Source organism: Peromyscus eremicus, chromosome 23 (genome assembly GCF_949786415.1).
Source record: "Peromyscus eremicus chromosome 23, PerEre_H2_v1, whole genome shotgun sequence".
NCBI lineage: Eukaryota > Metazoa > Chordata > Mammalia > Rodentia > Cricetidae > Peromyscus > Peromyscus eremicus.
Window position 1 is genome coordinate 26,876,532 of NC_081438.1, and position 26,955 is coordinate 26,903,486.

At 49.2% G+C, this 26,955-nt stretch overlaps 1 protein-coding gene across 1 annotated transcript in view; it reads right to left on the reverse strand.

Annotated features, from left to right (window-relative positions):
- The window catches only part of Zan (zonadhesin), a 104,189-nt gene that overhangs the window by 61,435 nt on the left and 15,799 nt on the right, over positions 1-26,955 (reverse strand). The window contains exons 16-34 of the mRNA XM_059249792.1: positions 24,420-24,561; positions 24,011-24,127; positions 22,852-22,976; positions 22,485-22,630; positions 20,649-20,792; positions 19,837-19,941; positions 19,555-19,724; positions 17,952-18,154; positions 16,394-16,535; positions 11,805-12,049; positions 11,330-11,510; positions 10,514-10,625; positions 9,161-9,255; positions 7,385-7,561; positions 3,778-3,983; positions 2,806-2,947; positions 1,252-1,502; positions 994-1,158; positions 265-389 (exon numbers count right to left, since the gene is read on the reverse strand). Of these exons, the coding sequence (XP_059105775.1) occupies positions 265-389; positions 994-1,158; positions 1,252-1,502; positions 2,806-2,947; positions 3,778-3,983; positions 7,385-7,561; positions 9,161-9,255; positions 10,514-10,625; positions 11,330-11,510; positions 11,805-12,049; positions 16,394-16,535; positions 17,952-18,154; positions 19,555-19,724; positions 19,837-19,941; positions 20,649-20,792; positions 22,485-22,630; positions 22,852-22,976; positions 24,011-24,127; positions 24,420-24,561 (2,993 nt within the window). The remainder of the gene's footprint in view (positions 1-264; positions 390-993; positions 1,159-1,251; positions 1,503-2,805; positions 2,948-3,777; positions 3,984-7,384; positions 7,562-9,160; positions 9,256-10,513; positions 10,626-11,329; positions 11,511-11,804; positions 12,050-16,393; positions 16,536-17,951; positions 18,155-19,554; positions 19,725-19,836; positions 19,942-20,648; positions 20,793-22,484; positions 22,631-22,851; positions 22,977-24,010; positions 24,128-24,419; positions 24,562-26,955) is intronic.

The window sequence follows — 26,955 nt, forward strand, 5'->3', positions numbered from 1 at the left end:
CAAAAGAAAAAAGCTAAGTGCAGTGGTGCATGCTTGCAATTCCAGCACTCAGGAGGCAATGCAAGAGGACACTGGTGAGTTCAAGGCTAAGCTGGTCAATCTATTAAGTCCCAGGCCAGCCAGGGCTACAGAATGAGACCCTGTCCTGAAAGGGTGGAAGGGAAAAGGGAGGGGGAGGGGAATGGAAGGAAGGAGAGAAGGAAAGAGGAAAAGGAGAGGCAGGCAGGCAAGCAGAACAGGTGGCCAGACTTAGAGGACCATTACTTGGGGTCGATGTCCTTATCTTTCCAGCTCTCCATGAACTCCTCCTCATCATAAGCTAGTTCATCACTGGATGTCATGAGTTCATCCTCTTCTTCGCTATTGAAATTCCCGCACACCCCACAGACCTGGGAGGGCAGAGGGGAGTGGGTTTTCAGTGCTAAGGGGGCAGAGAGGGGTACATACTTTCTTCTTTTTCGGTGCTGGTGATGAAAGCTGGGGCTTTAGGCAGGTGCTCTACCACTGAGCTACAGCCCTCACTGCCTTTTCATTGTTTTAATTTTTATTCTTTGGAAACAGAGTCTTCTGTAGCCTAGGCTGGCCTCAAACTTGATGAGTAGCTGAGGATGACCTTAAATTATTGCTCTTTCCACCTCCAACTCCTTTGTACCACTACACACAGGTTATGCACTGCAGGGATGGAACCCAGGGCTTCCTGGATAGGCTCTCTTCCAAAAGAAGTAAAACCTGTGCCTTCTAATTTTTGAGACACAGTCTCTCTGGGTAGCATGGAACATGCTACCCTCCTTCCTTAGCCTCTCAAGTGCCAACATGCCAGGTGCTAAGGGCATTTTTCATTGATGCGTACTTGCCATCACTACATAAAAAGGAACATTTGGCCTTCTTCCTCTATGCTGGGGAATGACGTCTTTGGTGTGTTAGAATGGGATGCCATTCTATCCCCCAAAAGATTACCTCTCCACCAACACAGCCAAGTGTTTTCTTTCTCACCTTTCCATTAGAGGATGCAGGAATTTTGATATCTAAGAAACTGTTGCTCTCAAATTTGACTTGAACTTCGTCCTTAATTGTGACAATGGTATAGACATCTTCGGTCGTGATGCTGACTCCCGGGATCTGGGTCGTGGCAGGAAGGGTGACTGGCGTGTTATTGATCTGAAGAGGAAGACAGAACCATGAATAGGTGAAGAAACCAGAGGCCTCTCCTTCCGGGTTCTCTCCTCCTTCCAGCCACTGTCCCCAGCTCACCAGAACTAAATGGTCTCTCTGCAGAATGACTCGGAAGCTGAAGATGTCAATGTATAGCTGATAGACACTGAAAGTCTTGATTTTACTGTGGGTGTCCCTGCTAGTCTTGGCACTGATCGTGAAGAAAGGCAGGTTCATGTTGGGGTGGCACACTTTGACCATGATGTAAGTACATGTGTCTTGGATAGGATGGCTATGGCCATCAAAGCTCACAATCTGAGAATCCTCTGAGATGTGACACTCTGCCATCTCTGTGAAGAAAGAGGTAGTTCAAGGATCATTCCAAGATCCCTAGGACACAGTCCAACCTTCTCTGCCTGGTCCAGGCCAGAGAGACCCAAGAAAGAGGAGGATCACATTTAAGAAAAGAATCAAATCTGAGGATCTGCTGGCATAAGGCTTGAGGGTAGATAGGAAGGGTGTGGCTCACACAGTTAGGGGCTCATAATATGTCATGTGTGACAGTTTGAATGTAAGTGGCCCCCCATAAGCTCACAGAATGTGGCACCATTAGGAGGTATGGCTTTGTTGGAGGAAGTGTATCACTGTGGGGGTGGGCTTTGAGGTCTCCTTTGATCAAGCTATGTTCAGTGTGACAGACATTTCCTGTTGTATGCAGATCAAGATGTAGAACTCTCAGCTCCTTCTCCAGCACCATGTCTGCCTGCATGCCGCCCACCATGAAGCTAATGAACTAAATCTCTGAACTGTAAGCCAGCCCAATTAAATGCTTTCCTTTATAAGAGTTGTCCTGCCGGGCGGTGGTGGCACATGCCTTTAATCCCAGCACTCGGGAGGCAGAGGCAGGCGGATCTCTATGAGTTCGAGGCCAGCCTGGGCTACCAAGTGAGTTCCAGGAAAGGCGCAAAGCTACACAGAGAAACCTTGTCTTGAAAAACCAAAAAAAAAAAAAAAAAAAAAAAAGAGTTGTCTTAGTCATGGTGTCTCTTCACAGCAATGGAAACCCTAAGACACCATGGGAGAGCAGGTGTGGGGCCAGTGAGATGAGTGGAAGGGAAGGACACTTGCAGGCAAGCCTGAAAACCTGGGTTTGAGTCCCAGAACCCCCATGGTGGGAGAACTGATTGACATAAGTTGTCCTCCATAGGCACAAGGTACATGCCCACTTCCCCACACAAAATAAATAACTAACTGTATTTTTTTTTTTTTTTTTTTTTTTTTTGGTTTTTCGAGACAGGGTTTCTCTGTGTAGCTTTGCGCCTTTCCTGGAACTCACTTGGTAACCCAGGCTGGCCTCGAACTCACAGAGATCCGCCTGGCTCTGCCTTCCGAGTGCTGGGATTAAAGGCGTGTGCCACCACTGCCCGGCTCTAACTGTATTTTTTTTTAATTAAAGAAAAAGCTAGGTATGGTGGTACATGCCTGTAATCCCAATACTTGGTAAGCAGACACAGGAAGATCAGGAGTTGGGGTGAGGGGATGGCAGTTTGAGTCCTGCCACAAGTCCTTCAGGTACAGCCAGGCTATCAGACTCCAGTACATCAGGGGATGAGTAAAGCTGCTCCTAGTGACCGGCAGCAGAGCCCAGCTCACCTGCAGCACAGCGCAGCAGCCCATCCTGGCGCAGGCACACTTGGTTGGCCTCACAGGCCATGTTGCTGCAGGTGACATTGCTGTGGACTGAGCATGTGCAGAGGGTGGTGCAGGTCTTCTCTGTGTACCAGCTCTCCCCCAACTGTGGGGCATGGCCATCATCAGCAGAGCCAATAGGAAACTTGGAAACTGGAGATGGGTGGAGCCCTCCCCAACCCAGAAGGGTAACTGTATTTGGTCCCTTCCCTTCCCCCATCTTTCTCCCTTCCTTCCCTCCCTCCTTCCCTTCTCCATTCTCTTTCCTCCCCTCCCTCCCTCCCTTCTCTCCCTTCTCCTCCTTCCTCCCACACTTCTGTTTTCTTTCTATCTGTCCATCTATCTTTCCTTTGAGACAGGATCTATGAAGCCCAGGCTGCCCTTGAGCTCAGACCCTTCTGCCTCAGCCTTCCAAGTGCTGAGATCACAGATGTGCACTCCACATCTGGGTCTCTTCCAACTGCTGAGATCACAGGTGTGTACCCCACATCTGGGTCTCTTCCAAGTCCTGAGATCACAGGTGTGCACCCCACATCTGGGTCTCTTCCAAGTCCTGAGATCACAGGTGTGTACCCCACATCTGGGTCTCTTCCAAGTCCTGAGATCACAGGTGTGCACTCCACATCTGGGTCTCTTCCAAGTGCTGAGATCACAGGTGTGTACCCCACACCTGGGTCTCTTCCAAGTCCTGAGATCACAGGTGTGCACTCCACATCTGGGTCTCTTCCAAGTGCTGAGATCACAGGTGTGTACCCCACACCTGGGTCTCGATCTCTGTTTTTCTCAGCTTCTCAGTATCTAGCCTTCGTCCTCTCCCCCAGCTCGTCCTGCCCCACCTTTTCTTGCACTCTGAGGCCTCCAGCTTTCTCTCACCCCCCCCCCCATGCCCACATGAAGCCAGAAAGGGAGAGCATCCCCTGCCATACGGCCTCTCACCAGGTGGTAGGAGCCGTCCTGGTCGCTGCAGCCACACTGTCTGAGGGGCACACAGGTGGTTCCACTCAGGATGTGGCCTTTCTGGCATTCACAGCCCTCGACACAGGGCAGGTCTGGACAGTCTCTTGGGGTGCTTAGGGTGAGGCAGGTGGCTGGGCAGGGGTTGGCACATGGGTTGTAGCTGCTCATGGGTGGGCACCTCAGAGCTAAGAAGAACACCAGTGTTAAGAAAGGCACAATGGCACTGCTCGCTCCTGACCTTGGAGGGACAGTTCCTGGGAAGGTTCACTGATGAGTGAGGAACCCTGGTCTATCTTTGTGAGAGGTGTTAGAGTCTTTTCTTCTTCTGAGGCAGGGTCTCATGTAGGGAACCCTAGTCTATTTGTGTGAGAGGTGTTATAGCCTTTTTTTCTTCTGAGGCAGGGTCTCATGTAGCCCAGGCTAGCCTTAAACTTGCTATATAGTCAAGAATGACCTTGAAATCCTGATCCTCCTGCCTCTATCTCCCCAGCTTTAGGATTACAAGCATGTATCACCATGCCCTATTTTATTGATCAATTAACTGGCCGACCAGTATAGGACTTTGAGGCCCAAGCTGGCCTCACATTGATAATCTTCCATATTCAGCCTCTTGATTGCTGGGGTTATACGCACGAACTACCACACATGGCTCTCATGGCTCTGTAATGAACTATTATCTAGGCTTCCAAAGGAAGTATGACTTGGGCATGGCAGGACAAACCTATAACCCCAAGCTCAGGACGCTGATGTGGGAAGATTGCCATGAGTTCAAAGCCAGCATGAGCTATATGAAATCCTGTCTAAAACCCCATCTTCTTCCTCAGAAATGAAGAATGCCCTGGTCTGTGCTATAATGTGGATGAACATGGAAAAGCATATTAAGTGAAAGAAGTTAGTTATCACAGGACACATACTCTATGATTCTTTGTGTGTGTACATGTTCACTTGTGTGGATATATGTGTGGGAATGGGTGTATGATTGTGCAAGGATATTAAAGCTAAAGCCTAACCTCAGGTATCATTGGACCTCAGGTATCATGCTGTCCATTTTTTTTTTTTGAGAGAGAGACAGACAGACAAACACACACAGAGAGGGAGAGACACAGAGACAGACAGACAGATGGGGGCAGAAAGAGAAAGAAGGAGGGGGAGAGAGAGAGACAGAGAGAGAGAGAGAGAGAGAGAGAGAGAGAGAGAGAGAGAGAGAGAGAGAGAGAGAGAGAGAGAAAGGGTCTAACTATGTAGTCCTATGTAGCCCAGGCTGACCTTGAACTCCTGACCTTCCTGCCTCCACCTCCCAAGTGCTAGGATTACAGGCGTGGACCATGTCTGTTCTTACAGGAAGTTAAGTTTGTAGTGACAGAGGGCTGAGGCGGATGTAGGATGGAGTGTTACCAGGTCAGACTTACATCTGGGGAAGGAAAGGTTCAAGTGATGGATGGTGGTAGGGATTGGTGGTTATGGAACAAAGTGAATGTCCTTCTTACCACTGAATTTTTTAATTTGTCACTTAAAAATATCCAAAATGGTTCTGGACATTTTATACAAATGGTATCACATATGATGCTTTGTGGCCCCCCAAGTGAGCATAGTTTTCAACATCTATCCATGTTGAACTGGTATTTCATTCTTTTTATAGCTACAGAATTGTATGAATATGCCGTATTTTGTTTAACCACTCCACAGTTGATGCGACATTTGAATTGTTTCCAATCTTTTTCTTTTGTTCTTGGTAGGGTCTTTCTGGATAGCACAGGCTGGCCTCCAAACGTCTTTCCTCCTGCCTCTGCCTCCCAAGTACAAGGATTACAGGTCAGCACCTTTAGCCCAGACTTGCGTCCACTTGTTGGCTGTGATGAAAGGTGCTTGGATAGACTTGTGTGGAAGAATTTTGGTTCAAATAAGTTACTGTTTTCTGCACACATGCAGGACTGGATTGCAGATCCGATGGTCAATCTAGTTTAGTTATTTTTAGGAACTGCCATACTGTTTTCCCCAAATGGCTAACACAGGTTTAACTCCATGGTAGTGGGTCTGCCTAGCACACACAAAGCCCTGGCTTGATCTTTATAGCACTACAAAGAGGGGAAAGGAGCACTGTAGGTCTCAAGTCCCAGAAGGCAAGAGGTTGTTTGAGAACATGCTAGACTGCACAAGAGAGTTCAAGGCCAGTTGGAGCTACTTAACAAGGCTGTCTGGAAATGGAACAAACGGACTGGGAGGATGGCTGAACAGGTGGGGTGCCCAGTACCTGAGGACTAGAACTGGGACCCCGCAGCTCCTAAGACCTGGGCGGACATGCTTGTCTGCCTGGAATCCCACAGTTCAGGAGGCTGAGACAAGGGGTCCCAGGCGCAAGCCGGCTAACTAGACTAGCCCATGAAAAAGCTCCAGGTTTATTGATAGACCCTGCCTCCGCAAGTAAAGTGGGGAAAGATCAAGGGAGACATCTGAGGTCAGCCTCTGCTCTTCACACACACACACACATACACACACACACACACACACACACACACACACACACACACACACAAACATATACCCCACAGGCATACATATCTGCATCCATGTGTGCCCACACATGTAAAAATGAATACCTAGGGGCCAGTAACAGATGAGAGGTAAATGTGCTTGCTGACAACCTGTTGAGCTGAGTTTGATCCCAGGACCCTCATGATGCAAGGAGAGAACCAGCTTATGCACATTGTTCTCTGACCTCCACACACACATCATGGTCTGCATATACACGAAAGGAAGGGGGCATACGCACATGCACACCACACACAAATACATACACAGTAAAACCAACAAATCCAAACAGAAAACAAAGTAAATTTAAAACACTTTAAAGACTGCTTTCTGGCCAGGAGGATGGCGCTCGCCTTTAATTCCAGCACTCAGGAGGCAGAGGCAGGCAGATCTCTGCACCTGATCTACATAGCCAGTTCCAGACAGCCAGGGTTACATAGTGAGACCCTGTCTCAAGATTAATTAATTAATTAATTTTTTTAATTAATTAATTTTTTTAAAAAAGGTTTTGTTAAAACCTGGGAGAAGGGAGCTGGGCGGTGGGGGTGTACACCTTTAATCCCAACACTTGGGAGGCAGAGCCAGGCAGAGAAACTGTGAGTTCGAGGCCAGCAGAGAAACCCTGTTTCAAAAAACAAAAACAAAACAAACAAACAAACAAACAAAAAACCTGGGAGAAGGGGGCAATAACTAGACACAGGGCCAAATTTTTGATGATATAAAAATCAGATAGAGTCAGGCATGGTGGCATACACCTGTAATCCCAGCTCTCCACACCTACACAGCAAGTTGGAGGTCAGCCTGGGTTACATGAGATCCTGAGATCCTGCCTCAAAAAAAAAAAAAAGGAAAAAACAGGAAAAAGGAAAGAGGGAGAGGGAGGGAAGAAAGCTCTGGGCTCTGTAAGACAGAGCTGAGCTGGAGAGGCAGAATGGGTAGGGAAGAGAACTTCCGGTGGGTGTGGATGCAGGCTGAGGAACATAGCTTTGGGACGGGAGAGGACAGGGTTCTCGGGATTCACCAAGGGCTGTAGGAGCTGGAAGGGGGGGTCACTCACGGCAGAAGGTGCTGTTGCGCCAGGTAGTCACCTGGCCAGCTTGGGCACACAGGGATGCGTAGGCCTGCAGAGAGCGGCACAGGGCCAGGGTGTCCCCTTTGGTCCCACACTGGCCATACACACAACTGGAGAAGCTGGCCTGCGGGGGCACCGCCTCGTGGCAATTGGAGAAAGGCCCTGGAGGACGAGACAAGGTAGAGGAGAGGAGCAGGAGCCCAGTGGGCAAGCTGGGCCTTGCAGCTTCTGTACAGATAATTTAGGGGATATACGTGTATCTGTGTGTGTGCAGGTGCATGCATGTGCAGGTGCATGCATGTGCAGGTGCATGCACAGACCAGAGGACAACCTCAGGTGTCATTCCTCAGGAATCATTCACCTTGCATTTTAATTTTTATTTATTATCATTATTATTACTGTGTGTGTACAATATGCATGTATGGGCATATGTGCTATGGCATGTGGAGGTCAGACAACAACTCTGTAGAGTTAGTTCTTTCCTTCCGAATTTACATGAATTCTGGGGATTAAACTCAAGTCAGAGCAAGAACCTTTACCTGCTGAGCCATCTCACTGGCCCCACCTTATATATACTAATTGTGTGGGGGGGGGGCACATGTACCACAGGCTGTCAAAGACAGCCCACAGGAGTCCGTTCTCTCCTTCCACCATGTGGACCCTAGAGATGAAATTTGATGGCAGGCACCTGCATCCTCCAAGCCATCTTTCCAGCCCTCCATCTTGCTTTTTGAGACATGGTCTCTCATTGACCCAGCTGGAACACACCAAGTCAGTGAAGCTGGTTACCAGTGAGCTCCAAAGATTCGCCTGTCTGTTCTCTCAGCACTGGATTACACATGTGTATCAACATGCCTGCGTGGATTGTTTTGTTTTTTAATTTGTTGTTATCATTTTGTGAGACAGGGGTATAATCATGCCACAGTACACATGTGGAGGTCAGAGCACAACATCTGGAGTTGGTTCCATGGATTCCAAGGACTAAACCCAAGTCTTCCGGTTGATGGTGAGTGCTTTTGCTCTCTGAGCCATCTTTCCAGCCCCACATTCAGGTTTTTCATTTGGGTGCTAGGGATCAAACTCGGGTCCTGTGCTTTCAAGACAGGCACTTCCCAACTGAGCTATCTCCTCAGCACTTGTACAGCTAATTTATGTCCACTTGCATCGAAGCCTGGATGTACTCAGGCATGGAATCACAGGCCTGTATCCCCAGCACTCGGGAGAATGAGGCAGGAGGATCACCATGATTTTGAGGGCAGCTTGAGCTACATAGAGCGACTGAGCCCACCCCGGTCTACAACTGAGATCTTATCTGAAAAAAACTAACAGGGACTGGGAGTGCAGCTCAGTTGTGCTTGCCTGGCATGCCCTGGGTTCGATCCCCAGCACCATATGAATTGATATGGTGGTGAACATCTGTAATCCCAAGCATTCAAGAGGCAGGAGGATCAGAAGTTCAATGCCATCCTTGGCTACACAGTGGGTTCAAGGCTAGCCTGAGAAACTTGGGACCTTGCCTCAAAATAAACACAAATAAACAACAACAAAACCAGCAATGACAAAACCAGATGCAATGGGAACCTATGGCTAAGTGGGTGTGTCAGTCATGGTTCCTCAGAAGGGAACCACCAGCCATTCTGTACTCCTGTTGACTTCCTGCCTTTCTATCTGCTTCTGCTCTGGCTCTTCCTCCCAGCATGACCCGTGCTATCTCTTGCCCAGGCCAGAGGACGAAGGGCCCCGGGAGGAGAGGCCACTCACCAAGAGGGTTCATCAAGATGGAGCATTTTTTACTCCAGCTCTCGTCCATGTTGTTCTCTTCACAACTGGAAGACTTGCCCCCGGCTACAAAGCAGCTGGATAAGGAGGAGAAGAAAGGTTAGAAAGGTTAGGTTTGAGGAAGGATCCTCCAAGCCGAAGCTAAGCCACAGAGGGGGAAATGGGAAGGAAATATAATGGCAGCCTCAAGTGGGAAGGCAGAAGGCCAGAGGCCAGCAGGACTTCTCAAATGCCTGCGTCAAAGGCAAGGATAAGAAGAGTCAGCTGACATAGGCCTGAGGAGTTAGAACAATTTTATTTAACTGTTTACATTTTTTTGAGACAGGGTCTCTCTACATAGTCCTGGCTATTCTGGAACTCACCATGTAGTCCAAGCTGGCCTCCAACTCACAGAAATCCCCCTGCTTCTGCCTCCCAAATGCTGGGATTAAAGGCATGAGCCACCAAGCCTGGCTTGTTTACATTTTATTATTTATTCTTTAATGTTTAGCTTATTGTGTTTAATTATGTGTGTGTGTGTGTGTGTGTCTGTGTGTGGATATATGCACATGAGTGCAGGTGCCTAGAGAGGCCAGAAGAGGGCATCAGATCCCCTTTGGCTGTAGTTCTAGGTAGTTGTGAGCCACCATGTGGGTGCTGGGAACCAAATCTGGGTCCTCTGCAAAACAGCAAACACTCTTAAATGCTAAGCCACCCTCCCAACCCCTTTTTTGGGACAGGGTCTCATGAAGCCCAAACTAGCTTTGAATTCATTATATGGCCCAGATGACTCTGAAATACTGATCCCCCTGCCTCTACCTCCCATCTGTTGGAATTACAGCTATGTACCATCATGCTTGATTTATGTGGTTTTGGGGATGGAACCCAGAGCTTCACGAATGCTAGCAGAGCACGTTACCCACTGGGATATACCCCCAGCCCTGTTGGAACAACCTTTCAGATTTACAGCCTCAGGTCAGGGATGTGACTCTAGCTATTGGTTAAGTGTGTATCTGACATGGGTAAAGCCCTGAGTTCCCTCCCCAGCATTGGAAACTCAGAGAGGATGAGGAGCAGAATTGACTGGATTCCTGTTAGCAGGGTGTGCAGCACAGAGGAAGCCCATATACACAAGGAACACTCACTGGCAGACTTCCCCACAAGGACCAGTTACCCTAGGCCCAGCTCATCAGATGCCCAGTTCCCCCATGTTCTGATCCCCATGTACATCTCCCTATGCCCATTTCCTCTAGGCCTACCTCCCTAAGACTCAGCCCTCACCAGACCTACCTCACCCAAGCATAGCTCACCCAGGCTCAACTCACCTAGTCCCAGATCCCTATATACCCAGCTCACCCAGGATCAGAGGCTTCAAGTATTTTCCAAGAAGTTCCCAGCAGAAGTGAGTTGCCTGCAGGCTTCCCGTCTGGACGCAGATTGTCATCCAAACTGTTATTGTTGTAGTTCCCTAAGGAAGAGAGCCACCACAGGAGTGGCATACGTTGCAGTATTCCCCTTGAACTCACTAAGCAGCAGAGTTTTAGCGGTCACCCAGAGCTCAGAGGCCACTGCCTTCCCAACTAGAAGACACACTGCCTAATGCCACATCAAAGCTAACCCTTTTGTCCTTTTGTTTTTCTGGGGTTTTTTTTTTGTTGTTGTTGTTTTGTTTTCTTAAAGACAAGGTCTTATGTATATCAGTCTAGCCTTGAACTAACTATGTAGCTAAGGATGGCCTTGAACTCTTCATCCTCTTATTTTCATCTCCCAAGTCCTGGCATTACAGGTGTACACTACCACCCAGTGTATCCAGTGCTGGGATGAAACCCGAGACTTCCTGCATTCGGGGCAAGAGCTCCACCAATTGAGCTACACTCTCATTGCACCTTTCATCTTTGTTTTGAATCAGGTTTTTATGAAGCCCAGGCTGCCCTTGAACTCACTACCTAGCAGAGGATGACCTTGAACTCCTGATCCTCCTGCCTCTACCTCCTGAATACCAGTTTTACAGGCATGTAGCATCACATCTGGAAACCCTTTCCTCTTTCCCTCTGGCTTTCCCAGGTACCTGCTTTTGGGTCTGGTGCCCTCAGCTCATTCATTGGTTGACAAGTCCTGAGGACACCCAACAGAGACATGGGGAGGGGGGGCAGATGTCCCCAAGGGTCTTACCACACAGCCCACAGAGTGAGCCAGTGTACGAGGAAGGCACTGTCACCTCCACTAGGTGGTTTCCATCATATCGAACTTGAAGCCCAAAGTTCGTGTAGAGCAGGACAAAGATGCCGCTCAACCTAATGGCCACCCGTCCTTTCAAAGGCCACACAGGTAGTGCCACCCGTTGGTTGTTCAGCTGCAGAAATGGGCAGGATATAGTAGAGAGGGTCAGAAACTGGGGACAAAGACCAAATGGGGCATGGTTAAAAGAACAGAGAACAGAATGGAGGTGTCTTGGAGCTCAGCTCTTGGAGGTGGAAGCAGGGGGTGGGGTTGGTAGTTCAAAGTTATCCTCAGTTACATAAGCAAGTTCTGGGCCAGTGTGGACACATGCGAGCCTACTTCAAAAATAGCAGTAACTGAAAGAAAAGGGAAGGAGAGAGAGGTTGGGGGGTGGTGTGGGGTCTAGGAGGCAATAGAAGACACATACCATGACCCTTCGACCTTTGAACAGGGAGATTTTGAGGTCAAAGACCTGCACGTGGACAGCTCTGATGCTGGAGACTTCCAAGTTGCCATCACGGATCTCATTGGTGGCACTCACAACAAAGTTGTCTAGAGAATTGGACCAGCAAGGCCGGGTCAGGACGTAAGTGCAGGTGCCCATAAAATGATGCAAAGCTCCATCAAATGTCAGGTAGTGGGGGTCACCGGAGGCAATGCAGGTGGCTTCACCTGGGGAGGAAAGGGCAGGCTTTGGTGTCTCATTGTCCCACCCCCCGGAAGCCTCAAGTCAAGGCTGCCATCCTGGGGAGGCTGTTTTGAGGTGCGACTCATGACACATCCTTGGACTTCAGTCTCCTCTGGGAAGACTTGTTGGCTTGGCCCAGGAAGGTCAAGAACAGAGACTGCCGTCCTCAATTTCACTTTCTGAGCCCTTGAAGATGCTGATCCTACTTTGAAAGTTTAGATGTGGAATCCCAAAGACTCATGTGCCAATTCTTGATTCTCTAGCTCAATGTTGTTGGGCAGTGGTGAAAACTTTAGGTGTAGCAGAAGGTTTAAGGTCAGTGGGGGGATGTTGTTGAAAGGGGATTGTGGGATCCTAGCTTCTTTCTGGTTCTTTCCCTCATGTTCCAGCCATAATGTAAGCAATTTTTTGTTCTGTCATGTTTCCCAACAAGATGTACTGCCTATGCCGGGTGGTGGTGGCACACGCCTTTAATCCCAGCACTCGGGAGGCAGAGCCAGGCGGATCTCTGTGAGTCCGAGGCCAGCCTGGGCTACCAAGTGAGTTCCAGGAAAAGGCGCAAAGCTACACAGAGAAACCCTGTCTCAAAAAACCAAAAAAAAAAAAAAAAAAAAAAAAAAAGATGTACTGCCTAATCATGGGACCCAAATCAACAAAATCAAATGATCACAGAGTGAAACCTCCCAAACTGGGAGACCAAAGAAACCCTCCTCCTTGTCCTCCTCTCCTTCTTCCTCCTTTCTTCTCTCCCTCTTCTTCCTCCCCCTCCTTTTATTAAATAATAAGACATTTATTGATTTTTCACACAGTCCAATTACTTCTACACAAACGGCTTCAAAGAAGTATACGGCCTCAAAGGATTGTGGGCTAACACTCTAGTCAACAGACCTCAAGACATTTGCTCCTCTGCTCTCAACTATTCCCCTCTCCTCCCATCATTCTTTGGCTTATTGGCCCTAGGGAAAAAAAAGACCTATGTTTATAGGACCCTGAGTAGCTTCTACCTAAGCCCAAATGAACAAAAGTAGTAGTATTTTCAAATCCATAGAAATTCGGGAGAATGGAACTGAGCATTACAAATCACAGCAGACAGCCTTAATTTGGGGTTCTTACTGCCATCATTAGCTTCAGATAACCATCTGACACACCTGGAAGGAGAGGACCTCAGTTGCTAACCTGCCTCCACCAGACTGGCCTGTGAGCATATCTGGGGGGCATTTTCGTGATTCCTAGCTGATGTGGGAAGGCCCAGTCCACTGTGAGTGGTACAATCCCTCGGCAGGTGGTCCTAGGCTGTTTAAGAAAGACAGCTGAACTTGACACTGGAAGCAAACAGGAGCACTGTTTCTCCATACGCTTCCGTTTCAGTTCCCGCCTCCGGGTCCATGCCTTGGCGTCCCTCAATGAAGAACTGTTAACCTGTACGCTGAAATAACCCTACTCCTCCCCAAGCTGCTTTTGGCCCTGATGTTTACCACAGACAGCACAGAAAACAAACTAGAACACTTATGTTCGAGAAATGCCTTGCTTTTGCTTCATGAGATTTGAAGGAAAGTCTAAAAATACAATGCCAAATTAGGATTTTCCAGGTAAATTTTGCTCTTAGCAGCTATTGTTCCCAGTATGGCTTGGTGTCAGGTGGAAATTGTTCTGCAGATTTGCTCCCCTGTATTATTTGAGGGATAAAAAATTTCAGCCTCCTGATAGGACATGTAGTAATCATGCAGCCACAAACTCAGAAACCAAGAAACTCTTTGGTGGTAAAGATCAGTGACATTTAGGCCAAAGAAAATGTCAACTTGACCTTAAAAAAGATGAACTCCTCCACAGAATGATCAACCACTAAAAAAAGAGGCCCAACTCTTTAGACTTCAAATTGCCACATTACTCTTATTTCTGAAGGCAAGAAATCAATAAAAACTCCTCCAACAAAAGTCCTTAAACAAATTAAATGGCTTATTTCTTATTTTTGTTTGTTGTGGTTGGTTTTTGGTTTTGAATATTTTGTTGTTGGTGATTGCTCTTTTTATTTTTGTTTTGAGACAGGGTTTCTCTGTGTAACAGCCCTGGCTGTCCTGGAACTCACTCTGTAGACCAGGCTGGCCTCAATCTCACAGAGATCCGCCTGCCTCTGTGCTGGGATTAAAGGCGTGCGCCACCACCGCCCAGCAAATTGGCTTATTTCTGAAAGTGTACACCATATCTACTCCAAAGAATAAAGACACGTAACTGGGCAGTGGTGGCGCACGCCTTTAATCCCAGCACTCAGGAGGCAGAGGCAGGGGGATCTCTGACTTCGAGGCCAGCCTGGGCTACAGAGTGTGTTCCAGGCCAGTCAGGGTTACACAGAGAAACCCTGTCTCGAAAAACAATACAAAAGAATAAAGACACGTTATGACAACCTCACCAAGAATGTACGCGGTAATAGAAAGCAATGAGTCGCGTGTAGCTTAAGGTTATGGAAGGAAACACGTTCTAGGATCAGAAGTTTTCCCACAACCAGAGGCTCGGACGCTATCGCCGACACCCCGTGTTTCTGGAAACTCGGGTGGGGCCCTCCGCTCGCGTGCTCGGAGGGCTCGAGCACACTGGCTCTTCGGCAGAGCACCAGGTCCAGACCTGCACACGACGCGTCTTCCCGGAATCTCCTCTCCGCCCTTCTCTTCCCTGCTCGAGCGAGCGTTCTCAGATTCGCAGAGGAATCTTCCCCCGGCGCTCCTGACGGAAACTGTTGCCCGGAAGTGCCTATCACGGTCCGGTTGGGGCTCCTCCCGGAAGTACCTGCTGTGCTCCTCACGTCGCTCCTCCCGGAAGTACCTGCCGCGCTCCTCACGGCCTGCTGCTCCTCCCGGAAGTACCTGCCGCGCTCCTCACGGCCTGCTGCTCCTCCCGGAAGTACCTGCCGCGCTCCTCACGGCCTGCTGCTCCTCCCGGAAGTACCTCCCGCGCTCCTCCCGGCCGCTCCTCTCAGACCCAGACTTCCTCGCTGGACAGCTGCTCTTCCTATCTTTCCTGAAGGAATTTCCTGTTGCGCTCTAGGCTCCCACAGCCCAGAGCAGCGTATTCTGTCAAGCTGCGGGTTTCGCAGATTCACTTCTTCCCCGGATCCATCTTCTGTCGCCTTCTCTCTTTTTTCTTACTCTTTCTTTCTTTATCTCTCTCTTTCTCTCTCTGTCTCCTCCCTCCTTCCTTCCTTCCCTCCTTCCTTCCTTCCTTCCTTCCTTCCTTCCCTCCTTCCTTTCTTTCTGTTATTGCATTTTTTAAACAGTCTCTGCGCCGGAAAGATGGTGCAGGGTAAGTGAAGAGGACTCGCTGCTTCCGCAGCCAGAATTCAGTTCCCAGCACCTATGATGTGGAGTTCTGGTAGCTTCCATCTGTAACTGCAAATCCAGGGTGTGCGGCACCCTCGCTGGCTTCTTCAGGTATTTACACTCACGTGTACACCCAGTCACACACAGACACAAACACAAAATTTAAAATTAAATATCGACACAGTCTCATATAGCTGAGGATGACCTCAAACTCGTGATCCTCTTGCCTCCGCCTCCCAAATGCTGGGATTCCAGGCAGGCACCACCCCAGCAGCTAAACCTCTTTATAAAGGGGTCTTTCGGGCCGGGCGGTGGTGGCTCACACCTTTAATCCCAGCATTCAGGAGGCAGAGCCAGGCGGATCTCTGTGAGTTCGAGGCCAGCCTGGGCTACAGAGTGAGATCCAGGACAGGTACCAAAACTACACGGAGAAAACCCTGTCTCAAACAAACCAAAATAAATAAATGGGTCTTTCTCAATATTTGTTCCAATCTCAGTAAGATGACCAACACACAATCTCTAGCTGAGCCCCTATTTTTGGGGGAAAGCTGCTTTTGGCAATGCTTTCTACATTACTGTATTTTACTTTCCTTATTACTTTCTATTACCATATTTCTCTATATTACTATATTACCAAAACCTTACAAAAGCAACTTAAGCTAAGAATGGTGTGTTCTGGCCTGCAGTGTGTAGGGAAAACCATCATGGTGGGAAAGCACGGTGAAGGGCGTGTGAGACAGCTCCCATGACATCCTCAGTCAGAGGGGCAGAGAGAGATGAATGCTGGCACTCAACTCTATTTCTCTTTCTTATGCAGTCCAGGACCCCAGCCCATGAATGATGAGGCCTACATTTAGTGTGGGTCTTCTCACTTCCATTAACTGAATCTAGAAAGTTGCTAACAGACACCACCAAAGACTTGTTTCTAGAACCTGTCAAGTTGACAGTCAGTGTGAACCATGGCCATCCTCTCACACGAAGCCCCTGCTCACCTCCCATGCTGACTTGACTGCTCACCTTGGGCATGACAGCCTAATATGCCTTCCTTATGGCTGCAGGCTTCCTGGGCCTTACACTTCCAGGGCCAGCAGCGAATACTGTTGTTGCCTTCACAAATGCAGATCTCTTTGCAGTCTGGATTAAACCACTGCTCCTGTATCTGGGGTACAGAAGGGAGAGCAGTAAGAGATGGCTTCCCTGCCGGCAGTCTTGTCTTCCTGAAGCTCTGGGCTTAGGTGCAGAAGAGGCTGGTATCGAACAGGCTTAGTAGTGTACCACGTGCAGTGGGAGATGCTGTTCCAGGGAAATAGGGCAGAAAGTGATAGAGCAGGATGCCTGGCATCCTCCACTGGCCTCCACACTATACACACACCACACATACAAATCAATAAGATGTTAAAAATAAAAATAAAAAAAATAAAAAAAAAAAGGCCGGGCGGTGGTGGCGCACGCCTTTAATCCCAGCACTCGGGAGGCAGAGCCAGGCGGATCTCTGTGAGTTCGAGGCCAGCCTGGTCTCCAAAGTGAGTTCCAGGAAAGGCGCAAAGCTACACAGAGAAACCCTGTCTCGAAAAACCAAAAAAAAAAAAAAAAGAAGGCCAGCAGGTGACTCAGTAGGTGGGAACACCTAGTGCTTAACTAAGTCTGAGGATTTGAGTTCAATCCAGTGACCCACATACTAAAGGAGAGAGCTAACTCCTGCAGATTTTCCTCTGGCCTTGGCATGGCAGCTGGGCGGTGGTGGCACAGGCCTTTAATCCCAGCACTTGGGAGGCAGAGGCAGGCGGATTTCGGTGAGTTTGAAGCCAGCCTGGGCTACAGAGCAAGATCCAGGACAGGCACACACACACACACACACACACACACACACACACACACACACACACAAAAAGGAAAAGAAGAACAAGTAAAAAGCTACGGCTCAGCCGGGCGGCGGCGGCACACGCCTTTAATCCCAGCACTCGGGAGGCAGAGCCAGGCGGATCTCTGTGAGTTCGAGGCCAGCCTGGACTACCAAGTGAGTCCCAGGAAAGGCACAAAGCTACACAGAGAAACCCTGTCTCGAAAAACCAAAAAAAAAAAAAAAAAAAGCTACGGCTCTGGTGCATTAACTAGTACTACAACTTGGTTGTAGAGCTCCTGCCTTGAATCCCCCAGTGAGAGCTTGAGTCATGGCTCAGTGATAGAGACTTGCTTAGAACCCCTAGTTAGGGACTTGGAGTAGTGGTAGACACCTTGCTTCCTAGAATCACCCAGTGAGGGGCTGGGGTGTGGCTCAGTTGTTAAGCTCTTACTAAACATGCACAAGGCCCTGGGTTCTATCTTCAGCAACATCAAAAAAAAGGAAAAGAGGGAGGAAAGGAAAAAAATTAGTTGAGCCAGGAGAGAGAGTGAGGGAGAGGAAGAGGGAGATATGAGAGCATGGATCCAGTATGCCAGCCTTAGCTACTCTTGCTTTCTCTGGCTTCCTCTTTCTTGCCTGTCCCCTCCACTCCCCCACATCAACACAGGGCTTCAGAAACTCAGAGCAAGTCCTTTTGTCTCTAGGGCTGAGGGATTCACACCAGCTGCTCACCTTAAAGTAGCGTCCCTCAACATTGGTGCACCCACACTGCGATCGAGGGACACACTCAAAACCACTGAGGATGAAGCCAGGGTCACACTCGCAGCCTTCCACACACTGTTCTGGGCAGGGCTGGAGAGCAGATCCAGGATGGCAGGTGTCCGGGCATGGTTTGGCACACAGGGAGTACCTGCTATTTTGAGGGCAGTCCAAGGCTGTGGAGGGAGAAGCTTAGGTAAGAAAACAGGCAAATTGGACGTCATAGTGCAGACCTGTAAATCCAGGAGTCAGGAGGCTGTGGCAGCAGGATTAAGAATTCCAGGCCAGCCTGGGCTGCAGAGTGAGAACCTGACTCAGAAAGTGATTTCAAAAGGAGATAGATGAGACCAGGTACAGAAGGAGGGAACATGCTAAGAAGGTCCCAGCTAGAGATGCTGTGACCAATATTGAGAAATATGGCTGGGAGAAGATGAGCCCAGGAGCCCAGCTGACCGGTAGGGCTTGCGGCTAGAAGCTAAAAGACTTGTCTGCATGCTGAGGGTGTGGCTCGCTTGGTAGAGTGCCTGTATGCACGCATGAAGCCCTGGGTTCCATGCCACATAAACGAGTTGTGATGGTGCATGCCTGCAGTCCCAGCACTAGGAGGTGGAGGCAGGAGGATCAAGAATTCAGTGCCATCTTAAGCTCCATGGTGAGGTCAAGGCTAGCCTGGGCTACATGAGTCTCTGGCTCCAAGAGCAAACCAAACAAAAGCCCCTGCCTAAACCAAGCTTGTTGCTTGGGTGCTACAAAGGCCCTCCATGGAAGGCAGATGAGCTCCAAATTAGAGGATACAGGCACTCTGATATGTCGACATTCTCAGTAAGCAAGTGTGATACCCAGCAAGCCATGAACAGCCTGGTCCTGGGGATGGGCGTCTGCTAATGCAGCTTCTCCAGAGGACTGGGGTGTCCATGCCAGAGCTTCAGTACAGCCTCACACATTCAGTCTGCACTGAATGTGATGAGACCCGGGGGGCACAAGAGTACACTGTCTTCTTCCCTGCAGAACCAAGTGACTATGGATGGTTATTGATCTGCCTTCTCCTCTTCCTCGTCCTTTCCCTCCTCTCCTATTCTCTTCTTTCTTGTCCCCCTCCTCATCTTCTTCCTTCTCCTGCCCACCCCCCACCCCCACTGAGGATTCAATCCAGGGTCTTAGGCACATCAGGAAAATGTTCTGCATCCAGGCCACACCCCTAACTTCTCACTGACAGATTCTAGGCAAGCACCCTATCACTAGCCCATAACCCCAGCCCCCTGTCAATGGATTCTAGGCATATGCTCTACTGCTGAGCCATGCACCTAGCCCTCTTTTTGTCTTTTTGTTTTGAAATAAGCCTAAGTTGCCCAGCTTGGTCTTGAACTTGAGATCCTTCTGTCTCAGCTTCCCAAGTAGCTGAGATTACAGGACTGCTGTCCAGCCAGCTTACTGATATTTCTCAGACATCTTTCCAACTCTCCTCACTCCCCTGTCCTCATATGTAACTGGAGTAGGGAATCAATAGGTTGTACCATGTCTGTATCTAGCGGAAGCTGTACCAGATCATCCCCCAGTGCTTTGGGTCCTAACTCACGACAGAACTCGGGTCCCCTCCAGGGCTTCACGGCATAGCCGGCTTCTTGGCAGGTGGCAGTCATGGCCGACATATGAGCACAGAGCATCTGCTGGAGCCCCTGGAAGCTACACATGTCCGTTACACAGTTATCCAAGAAGGATGAGGCCTTCATGTAGAGCAGGCATGCCCTGGGGAGAGAAGCTAACTCAGAGGGCAGGAGAGGGCAGAGCCTCTATGCTCCACCTCAGAGAAACCCTAGTGCCTAGCAACCCCAGGCAGCCCATCCGCCTTCCTCCATACTCAAAGGTTCCTTTTGGGTCAACAAGCTGGCCACATAAGTTGGACCCCGACATAGTTCTCCCCAAGGCTGAGTCACAAGATGGGGGGCTCTTCTTGTTCTGACACCTGGAAGAGACCCAACCCAAGCAGTCAGCAGGACTGGAAGAGCCCAAACGAGGTGGAACAGCTGGAGTCTCCAGGTAGGGAGAGACAAGAGGGCAATGCTAGTCAGCTTAATTTGTTCTTTTTGAGACACTCTCACTACGTTAGCCCAGGCTTGGCCTTGACCTTCCTATAGCCCTGGAAACATAAAGATCACAGGCAGGAACTACCAAACTCCCCCCACCCCTAACCCCATTACTTTTGCTTCAATTTTTACATTGCTGAGGATCAAACCCAGCATCTGGTGTGTACTAGACAAGTGCTCCACTAAAGAGCCACACCCCCAGCCCCTCACTGGGGGATTCTAGGCAGGGGCTCTACCACTGAGCCACACCCCAGCCCCTCACTGGGGCATTCTAGGCAGGGGCTTTACCACTGAGCCACACCCCCAGCCCCTCACTGGGGGATTCTAGGCAGGTGCTCTACCACTGAGCCACACCCCGGCCCCTCACTGGGGGATTCTAGGCAGGGGCTCTACCACTGAGCTATATCCCCAGCTCTTGGATTTTAGAAACTGGATCTTGCCATGTCTGCAGCTCCAGACATTTCCACCTCTTCTGGAATGACAGGCACGAACAGCTAAGCCCAGCTCTGATAGATCTTAAAATGAGCACGGTCAGAGGGTTGAAAATGGAGGACCACCCCCGGCCCCTGGGGGGAGCCCCACTCACTTCTTGTCCTCTTCCTCTTCTACCTGCCAGCTCTTCCCCAGCTCATCCTCATCATGTGTCATTGTGCCATCCGGCTTCCGGTAATCATTGCTGCTGTCCCCGTCATAGTTCCCACAGAAACCACAGAGTTTGCCTGAGTAGGTACTGTGGGTCCGGGAGAGGGGTAAGTCATCAGAGACCACAGCAAGGGAACGGTGAGCTGTGTGCCCTGATGGTAAGAGACAGGAGGGGGTTGAGACTATCCACTCTTAACAGATTCTGTGACAGGCCCCAGGGACTTAAAGGCCACCACTCAGGCCCCAGCCTGAGCATATATACAGGATCTTCTCTGACCTTTCTGCTCAACATCCTTTGCTGCCCTCTACCTTCTCATGGGTTTAAACAAGAATGTGTTTCTCCCCACCCCCCTCTCTATCTTTCTCAGTGTGTGTATACACTCACATGCAGGTGTATATGCACAGACATGCATGTATGTGTGGGCCAGAGGTCAACAATGGGTATCTTCCTCAGGTTTGTCCCCCTTATTTTTTCTTTTTAGTATATATGTGTGAATATGTGTTTTAGTGTTTTTTCATTTGTTTTTTGTTTTTTTTTTTTTTGGTTGGTTGATTTTTGATTTTTGGGACAGGGTTTCTCTGTGTCCTGGAACTCACTCTGTAGACCAGGCTGGCCTTGAGCTCAGAGATCTGCTTGTCTCTGCCTCCCAAATTAAAGAAGTACATCACTACCACCCAGCATATGTTTTTATTTTATGCATATGGGTGTTTTGCCTGCATGTATATATGTGCACCACATACATGCAGTGTCCACAGAAGTCAAAAGAGGGCATCGTGTCCCTTGGGAATAGAATTACAGGCAGTTGTGAGCTGCTGTGTAGATGCTCAGAATTTAACCTGGGTCCTCTGGTCTGGTTAAGAGCATTCTCTTAATCACTTAACCACTGAGCCATCTCTCCAGCCCTGGTGAGTGTGTTTTAAATACTCTCATGTGCACTCAGAGGCCAGAGAAGGAAGTTGGATGTCCTGCTTGATCACTGTCCACTTTATGTCTTTGGGACCGGGTCTCTCGCTGAATCTGGAACTCGGCTGGCAGGCAGCAAATTCCAGGGATCCTCCAGTCTCTGGCCCGCACAACACTGGAGTTCCAGATGCACACACAGCCAAGTCCAGCTTTTTTTAAGATTCAAGTTCAGGTCCTTGTGCTTGTGCAAGAAGAACCCTTGCCCACTGAACTATCTCCTCAGCCTCCTCCACCTTCATTTTTGAGTGAGGGTCTCTCATTGACCCTGGAGCTCACCCATTCAGTTAGAGTAGGTGGCCAGCAAGCCCCCAGAGTCCTTCCATCCCTGCTTCCCTAGCACTGGTATTATAAGCACACTCCTGTACCCAGATTTTTTTTTGGTGTGTGTGTGTGTGTGTGTGTGTGTGTGTGTGTGTGTATTTTCCAGGGGTGGAACTTAGCTCTTTACCAGATCAGCCACCTCCCTAGTCCCTATGTCACCTTTTCCACAAAGCCTGACTGGTCCTTATCCATTCATCTGGGGAGCCACTCTTCCTTGAAGAACGTGTCCAGCATCAGCTCTTCTGACAGCTCCCCAGAGTCCCCGAGCGATTCTTTCCAGCACATTCCCAAGGACTTGTGTACGCATCCTGCTGTTATCTCACTGTCCTGACCCCACTTCCTACTGTCTCCCTTCTGCTGCCCGGGTTAGCTGCTTCCCAGCTTTGAGGACATATATAAACGATTAACCCTGAGGGACTGCAATGGTAGGGGGTGGGGGGTGGAGCATTCTGAGAGAGAAATGTCAGCTTCCTGACTAGGGCTGCCTCCCCTTACCTGGGCACAGTCACAAAAAGCTGCTTGTCACCATCCCATCTCACACGTAAACCAAATGATGTCCTCAGCTCCACAAATCGCCCGCTTAGACCCACAAAGATGCCATTTGAAGGTATCACTGGGAGGGTGACTCTCTGTTCTGCAATCTGGCAGATAGAGGAGATAGAGAAAGTGATCCAGGAGTCCAGGAGAACCCTAAGACTCTAACATCACATCCAAGGCTAAAAGGCATCACCCTCCACAGCGTCCCTCCAGCCTCTCTCCCCTGGACTGGTTTGAAGCATCACCATCATTATTTTGTAACAGGGTTTGGGGACAGGTGGGGCTGACTGTAGCCTGGTGGGGGAGAGTGAAGGATAGGACTCACCAGTGTGTATCTGTCCCTGATCATGGTAATGGTAGTCTCTGGCAGGGTGATGAAGACTTTGTCCAGGGAGGATACACCTTCTACTCCACGTTCCTCAGTGCTGGCAGTTATCTTAAAGGATGGTTCTGGATGGAGAGAGGAAGGGCCAAGTCACAAACGTTTGTTTGTTTGGTTGGTTGTTTGCTTGCTTGTTTGTTTGTTTGTTTGCTTGTTTGTTTGTTTGGTTGGTTGGTTGTTTTCAGACAGGGTCTCATTGTAGCTTAGGCTAGCTAAGAATGACCTTGAACTCCTGAGAGTACCACTCTCGCCTCCCCAGTGCTGGCATTATAGACATGTACCACCATACCCAGTTTGTGTGGTGCTAGGGGGAAACCCAGTCAGGGCTCTTATGTATCCCAAGCTGAAACTGACAGGTCTTCCTGCCTCAGCCTCCAGAATGCTGGGATTAAACACATGTACCACCCCATCTGCTGCTTTCTGAGACCCTGTTGGTGGCGGTGCCCACCTTGGCCCTATGGGGCAGACAGAAGGTTCAGCGATATGGCCCTGAGAGTTGGTAAGGGTCTCAGAACCCAAAGAGAAAGGGACGTGGCGTGACCGTCTGCTTTTGTGGTTGCCTGTCTCCCCGCCATGGACTGGGACATCTTCAATCTTGTTCATTCATGAGTCCCTGTCACCCTGTTTCATGTAGCCCAGGCTGGTCTCAAACTCTGTAGCTGAGATGACCTTGAACTCCTGGAGATCCACCTGCCCAGTGTTGAGAGGACAGGCATGCACTCCACACTACTGAGGCTCTGGGGGTGGAAACCAGTGCTTCATGCCCACTGAGCAAGCACTCTACTAACTGAGCCACATCCTCCAGCAAGAGTCCCTTTACCAGTAACTGTCACTCTGCCCAGGGAACCTCCCACAGTAGCAGGCCATTGATAGCTTCAGCCACACTTCCCCAGGATGGGGGCCTGAAAGCACTGTCTCTGTGTGTCCTACACATCCCAGCTGCTGCTTAACAGAGGGCCTTAGTCCAGTGCAGCCCCTTGCTGCCATCTGTCACCAACCCTGTTCGACCACCTCCTGTGTCTCCATGCCTGACACTTACTCTATAATCTCAGCCCTTCCCACCCCCACCCCGCTACCCCCAGCTCTGGCTCCAATCTCCTACCTGTGGTGTTCTCGCAGATATGGGTCAAGATATAGGTACATGTCCCTGTGAAGTCAATGTCCCTCTCATCAAAGGTGACAAAATGAAGGTCCCCATAGACCAGGCAGGTAGCACTACCTGCCAGAGAAGGGGAACGGAGATGTAGGAAGCTGTTTCCAGTGTCCCACTTGACTGAATCCCACACCCCAGCCTCTCCTACCCAGAGATATTCCCAGCTCCACTGCTCAAGGGAGATGTGGAGGATACAGACTCTCACCCACTCTGGCAGAGTAATGATTTAGACAGACAGGGGAGATGACTTTCTGGGATCAGAACAGAACACATGCAGATGTGGTGATGGGAATAGCAAATGCACTCCAAAGTGTCCCACCCACCCTCTCACCATAACAGCGTGAGGGCCAGTGCTTACCATAGGGCTGGCATTCATACTGGCCATTCTGCAGCTGGCAGACAGTGTGTGTCCCGCACTGAGAGATCTGGCACTCCATCCGGCTACCGGGCATGCAGCGGCACCGCTCTGTGCAGTTGGGACTGAACCATTCTTCCCCAGGCTAAGGGCAACAGATCGAGAGTCACAAAGTGTGGAGACCCTCAGAGGTTTTGAAGTGAGATCCGAGCTTGCTTTACCCAGCAGGGCTGCATAAGGTGATGATTGGACCATGGGCGTGGTTACCAGGTGTTTGGAAGGGTCTGCACTTGGCTGTGCTGTGTGCTTTGATCTAGCAAAGGGAGGGCTTTTGCCACACCCCTTGGCATTGTTATAAAAAGCCCTTTTGAAGAGACAGAAGGGGCCGGTGGATTTTGATCCAGGACCTCCCAAAGCTATCCTGTGTTTCTGTTTGTCTCCTCTCTGCTATCTTTCTATCTACAAGTTTCTTATTCCTCTCTCCTCCTCATAGGAACCCTTTAAGAGGTGGAAGCTTGCCTCGGTGCCCTGAACAGGGACTTAGGTCCCTGGACCCTCCCCCCCAATAAAGCCACAGTTCTTGTGTGTGTGTGTGTGTGTGTGTGTGTGTGTGTGTGTGTTTTCATGGGCCATGGCACCAGTCTGGAGATCCGAGAACAACTTTCTTTGGGAATCTGTCATCTCCTTCCACCATGTGGGTCCTGGGGATGGAACTCAGGCTCAAGGCTCAGAGGCGAGTGTCTTTACCTGCTGAGCCATTTCAGCAGCCTTGCGCTTTGTCCTGTTTCTTTTTTTTTTTTTAAAGACGATTTTTTTTTTAAAGATTTATTTATTATGTGTACAGTGTTCTGTCTGCATGTATCCCTGCAGGCCAGAAGAGGGCACCAGATCTCATTACAGATGGTTGTGAGCCACCATGTGGCTGCTGGGAATTGAACTCAGGACCTTTAGGAAGAGCAAGCAGTGCTCTTAACCTCTGAGCCATCTCTCCAGCCCCCTTTTGTCCTGTTTCTAAAACAGGGTCTCATGACATTGAATTCAGGTAATTCTCCCGCCTCAGCCTCCCAAGTGCTGGAGTTACAATTTGTGACATCACATATTGTTTGCTTAAAGCACTTTTTGTTTGGTTGTGGTTCTGGTTTTATTGTTGTTTTCATGAGACAGGGTGTCACCTTGTAGACCGGGCTGGCCTTGAACTTAGAGACCCAACCTGCCTCTGCCTCTACCAGTGCTGAGATTAAAGACATGTGACACCACACCCAGCCCACTTTAATATTTTGTATTTATTTATTATTTTTTTGTTTGTTTTTGTTTTCTTTGAGGTGAGACAGTGTTTCTCTATGTAGCCCTGGCTGTCCTGGAACTCCCTTTGTAGACCAGGCTGGCCTCTGCCTCCCAAATGCTGGTATTAAAGGCATGTACCACCACGCCCAGCAGCATTTTTGATTAACAGATTGCATGTGTTTATCATGAATTGCTCATAACAGCAATGAGCATTTATTAAGTAATAATTAAGTAATTAATTATTAAGAAGGATCCAGTTTTAATTGGCAACTTGATACAATCTACAGTCACGCAGGAAGAGAGTCTCCTAGAGGTATTGTCTATTAAGTTGGTCTGTAGACATTCCGGGGAATTGTCTTATTGCCTTAATTGATGTGGCCTCTGGTTTGAGGCCCTGGACTATATAAGGGAGAGACAGACAGACAGACAGACAGACAGAGGCACTAGGCGTGCATGCATTGATTTCTCTGTTCTTGACTGTAAATAGACTATAAAAGTAAAACCAGCTGTCTTTCGCTCCTGCTACCTTGATTTCTCTCAATGATGGACCGTAACTTGGAATTGTGAGCTAAAATAAATCCTCCCCACCCAAAGTTTGTTTTTTATCAGAGCAACAAAAGTGAAACCAAAACACATCTTTACAAAAAAAATCTGTTTAGTTGTTTTTTTAACTATATCTCATGTAGTCCAGGCTAGCCTTGAATTCCCTTAACCAGCAGAGGATGATCTTGAACTCCTGGTCCCCCGTCTCCATCTCTCCAGTGTTAAGATTACAGGTGTGTGCTGGCACATCTAACTTTATGCACTATGAGGTAAGGAGAGAAAATCTTAAGCCCAGACTGGTAGTGCACACCTGTAATCCCAAAGCTTGGAAGACTGAGGCAGGAGAATTGACTCAAGTTTGTGACCAGCCTGGGCTACAAAGTGGGTTCCAGGCTAGCCTAGATTAGCGAGTAAGACTCCACTCAGAACAGCAACAACAATATTCCGTAACCTTCCCTCTTCTTGCTGGAAGTGAAACATGGAGGAGGAGGAGGAGGAGGAGGAGGAAGAGGGCTGGGTGTGGCTTAGTGACTAGGGGGCTTGTCTAACTGCACAAAATCCTCGGTTCAGTCCTCAGTACTACATAACTGGACACCCGTAGCCCAGCACTTGGAAGGTGGAGGCGGAAGAATCAAATGTACAAGGTCATCCTCAGGGACATGAGGAGTTGAAGGTCCACCTGGGACATATGAGACTAAATAAACCGGGCGGT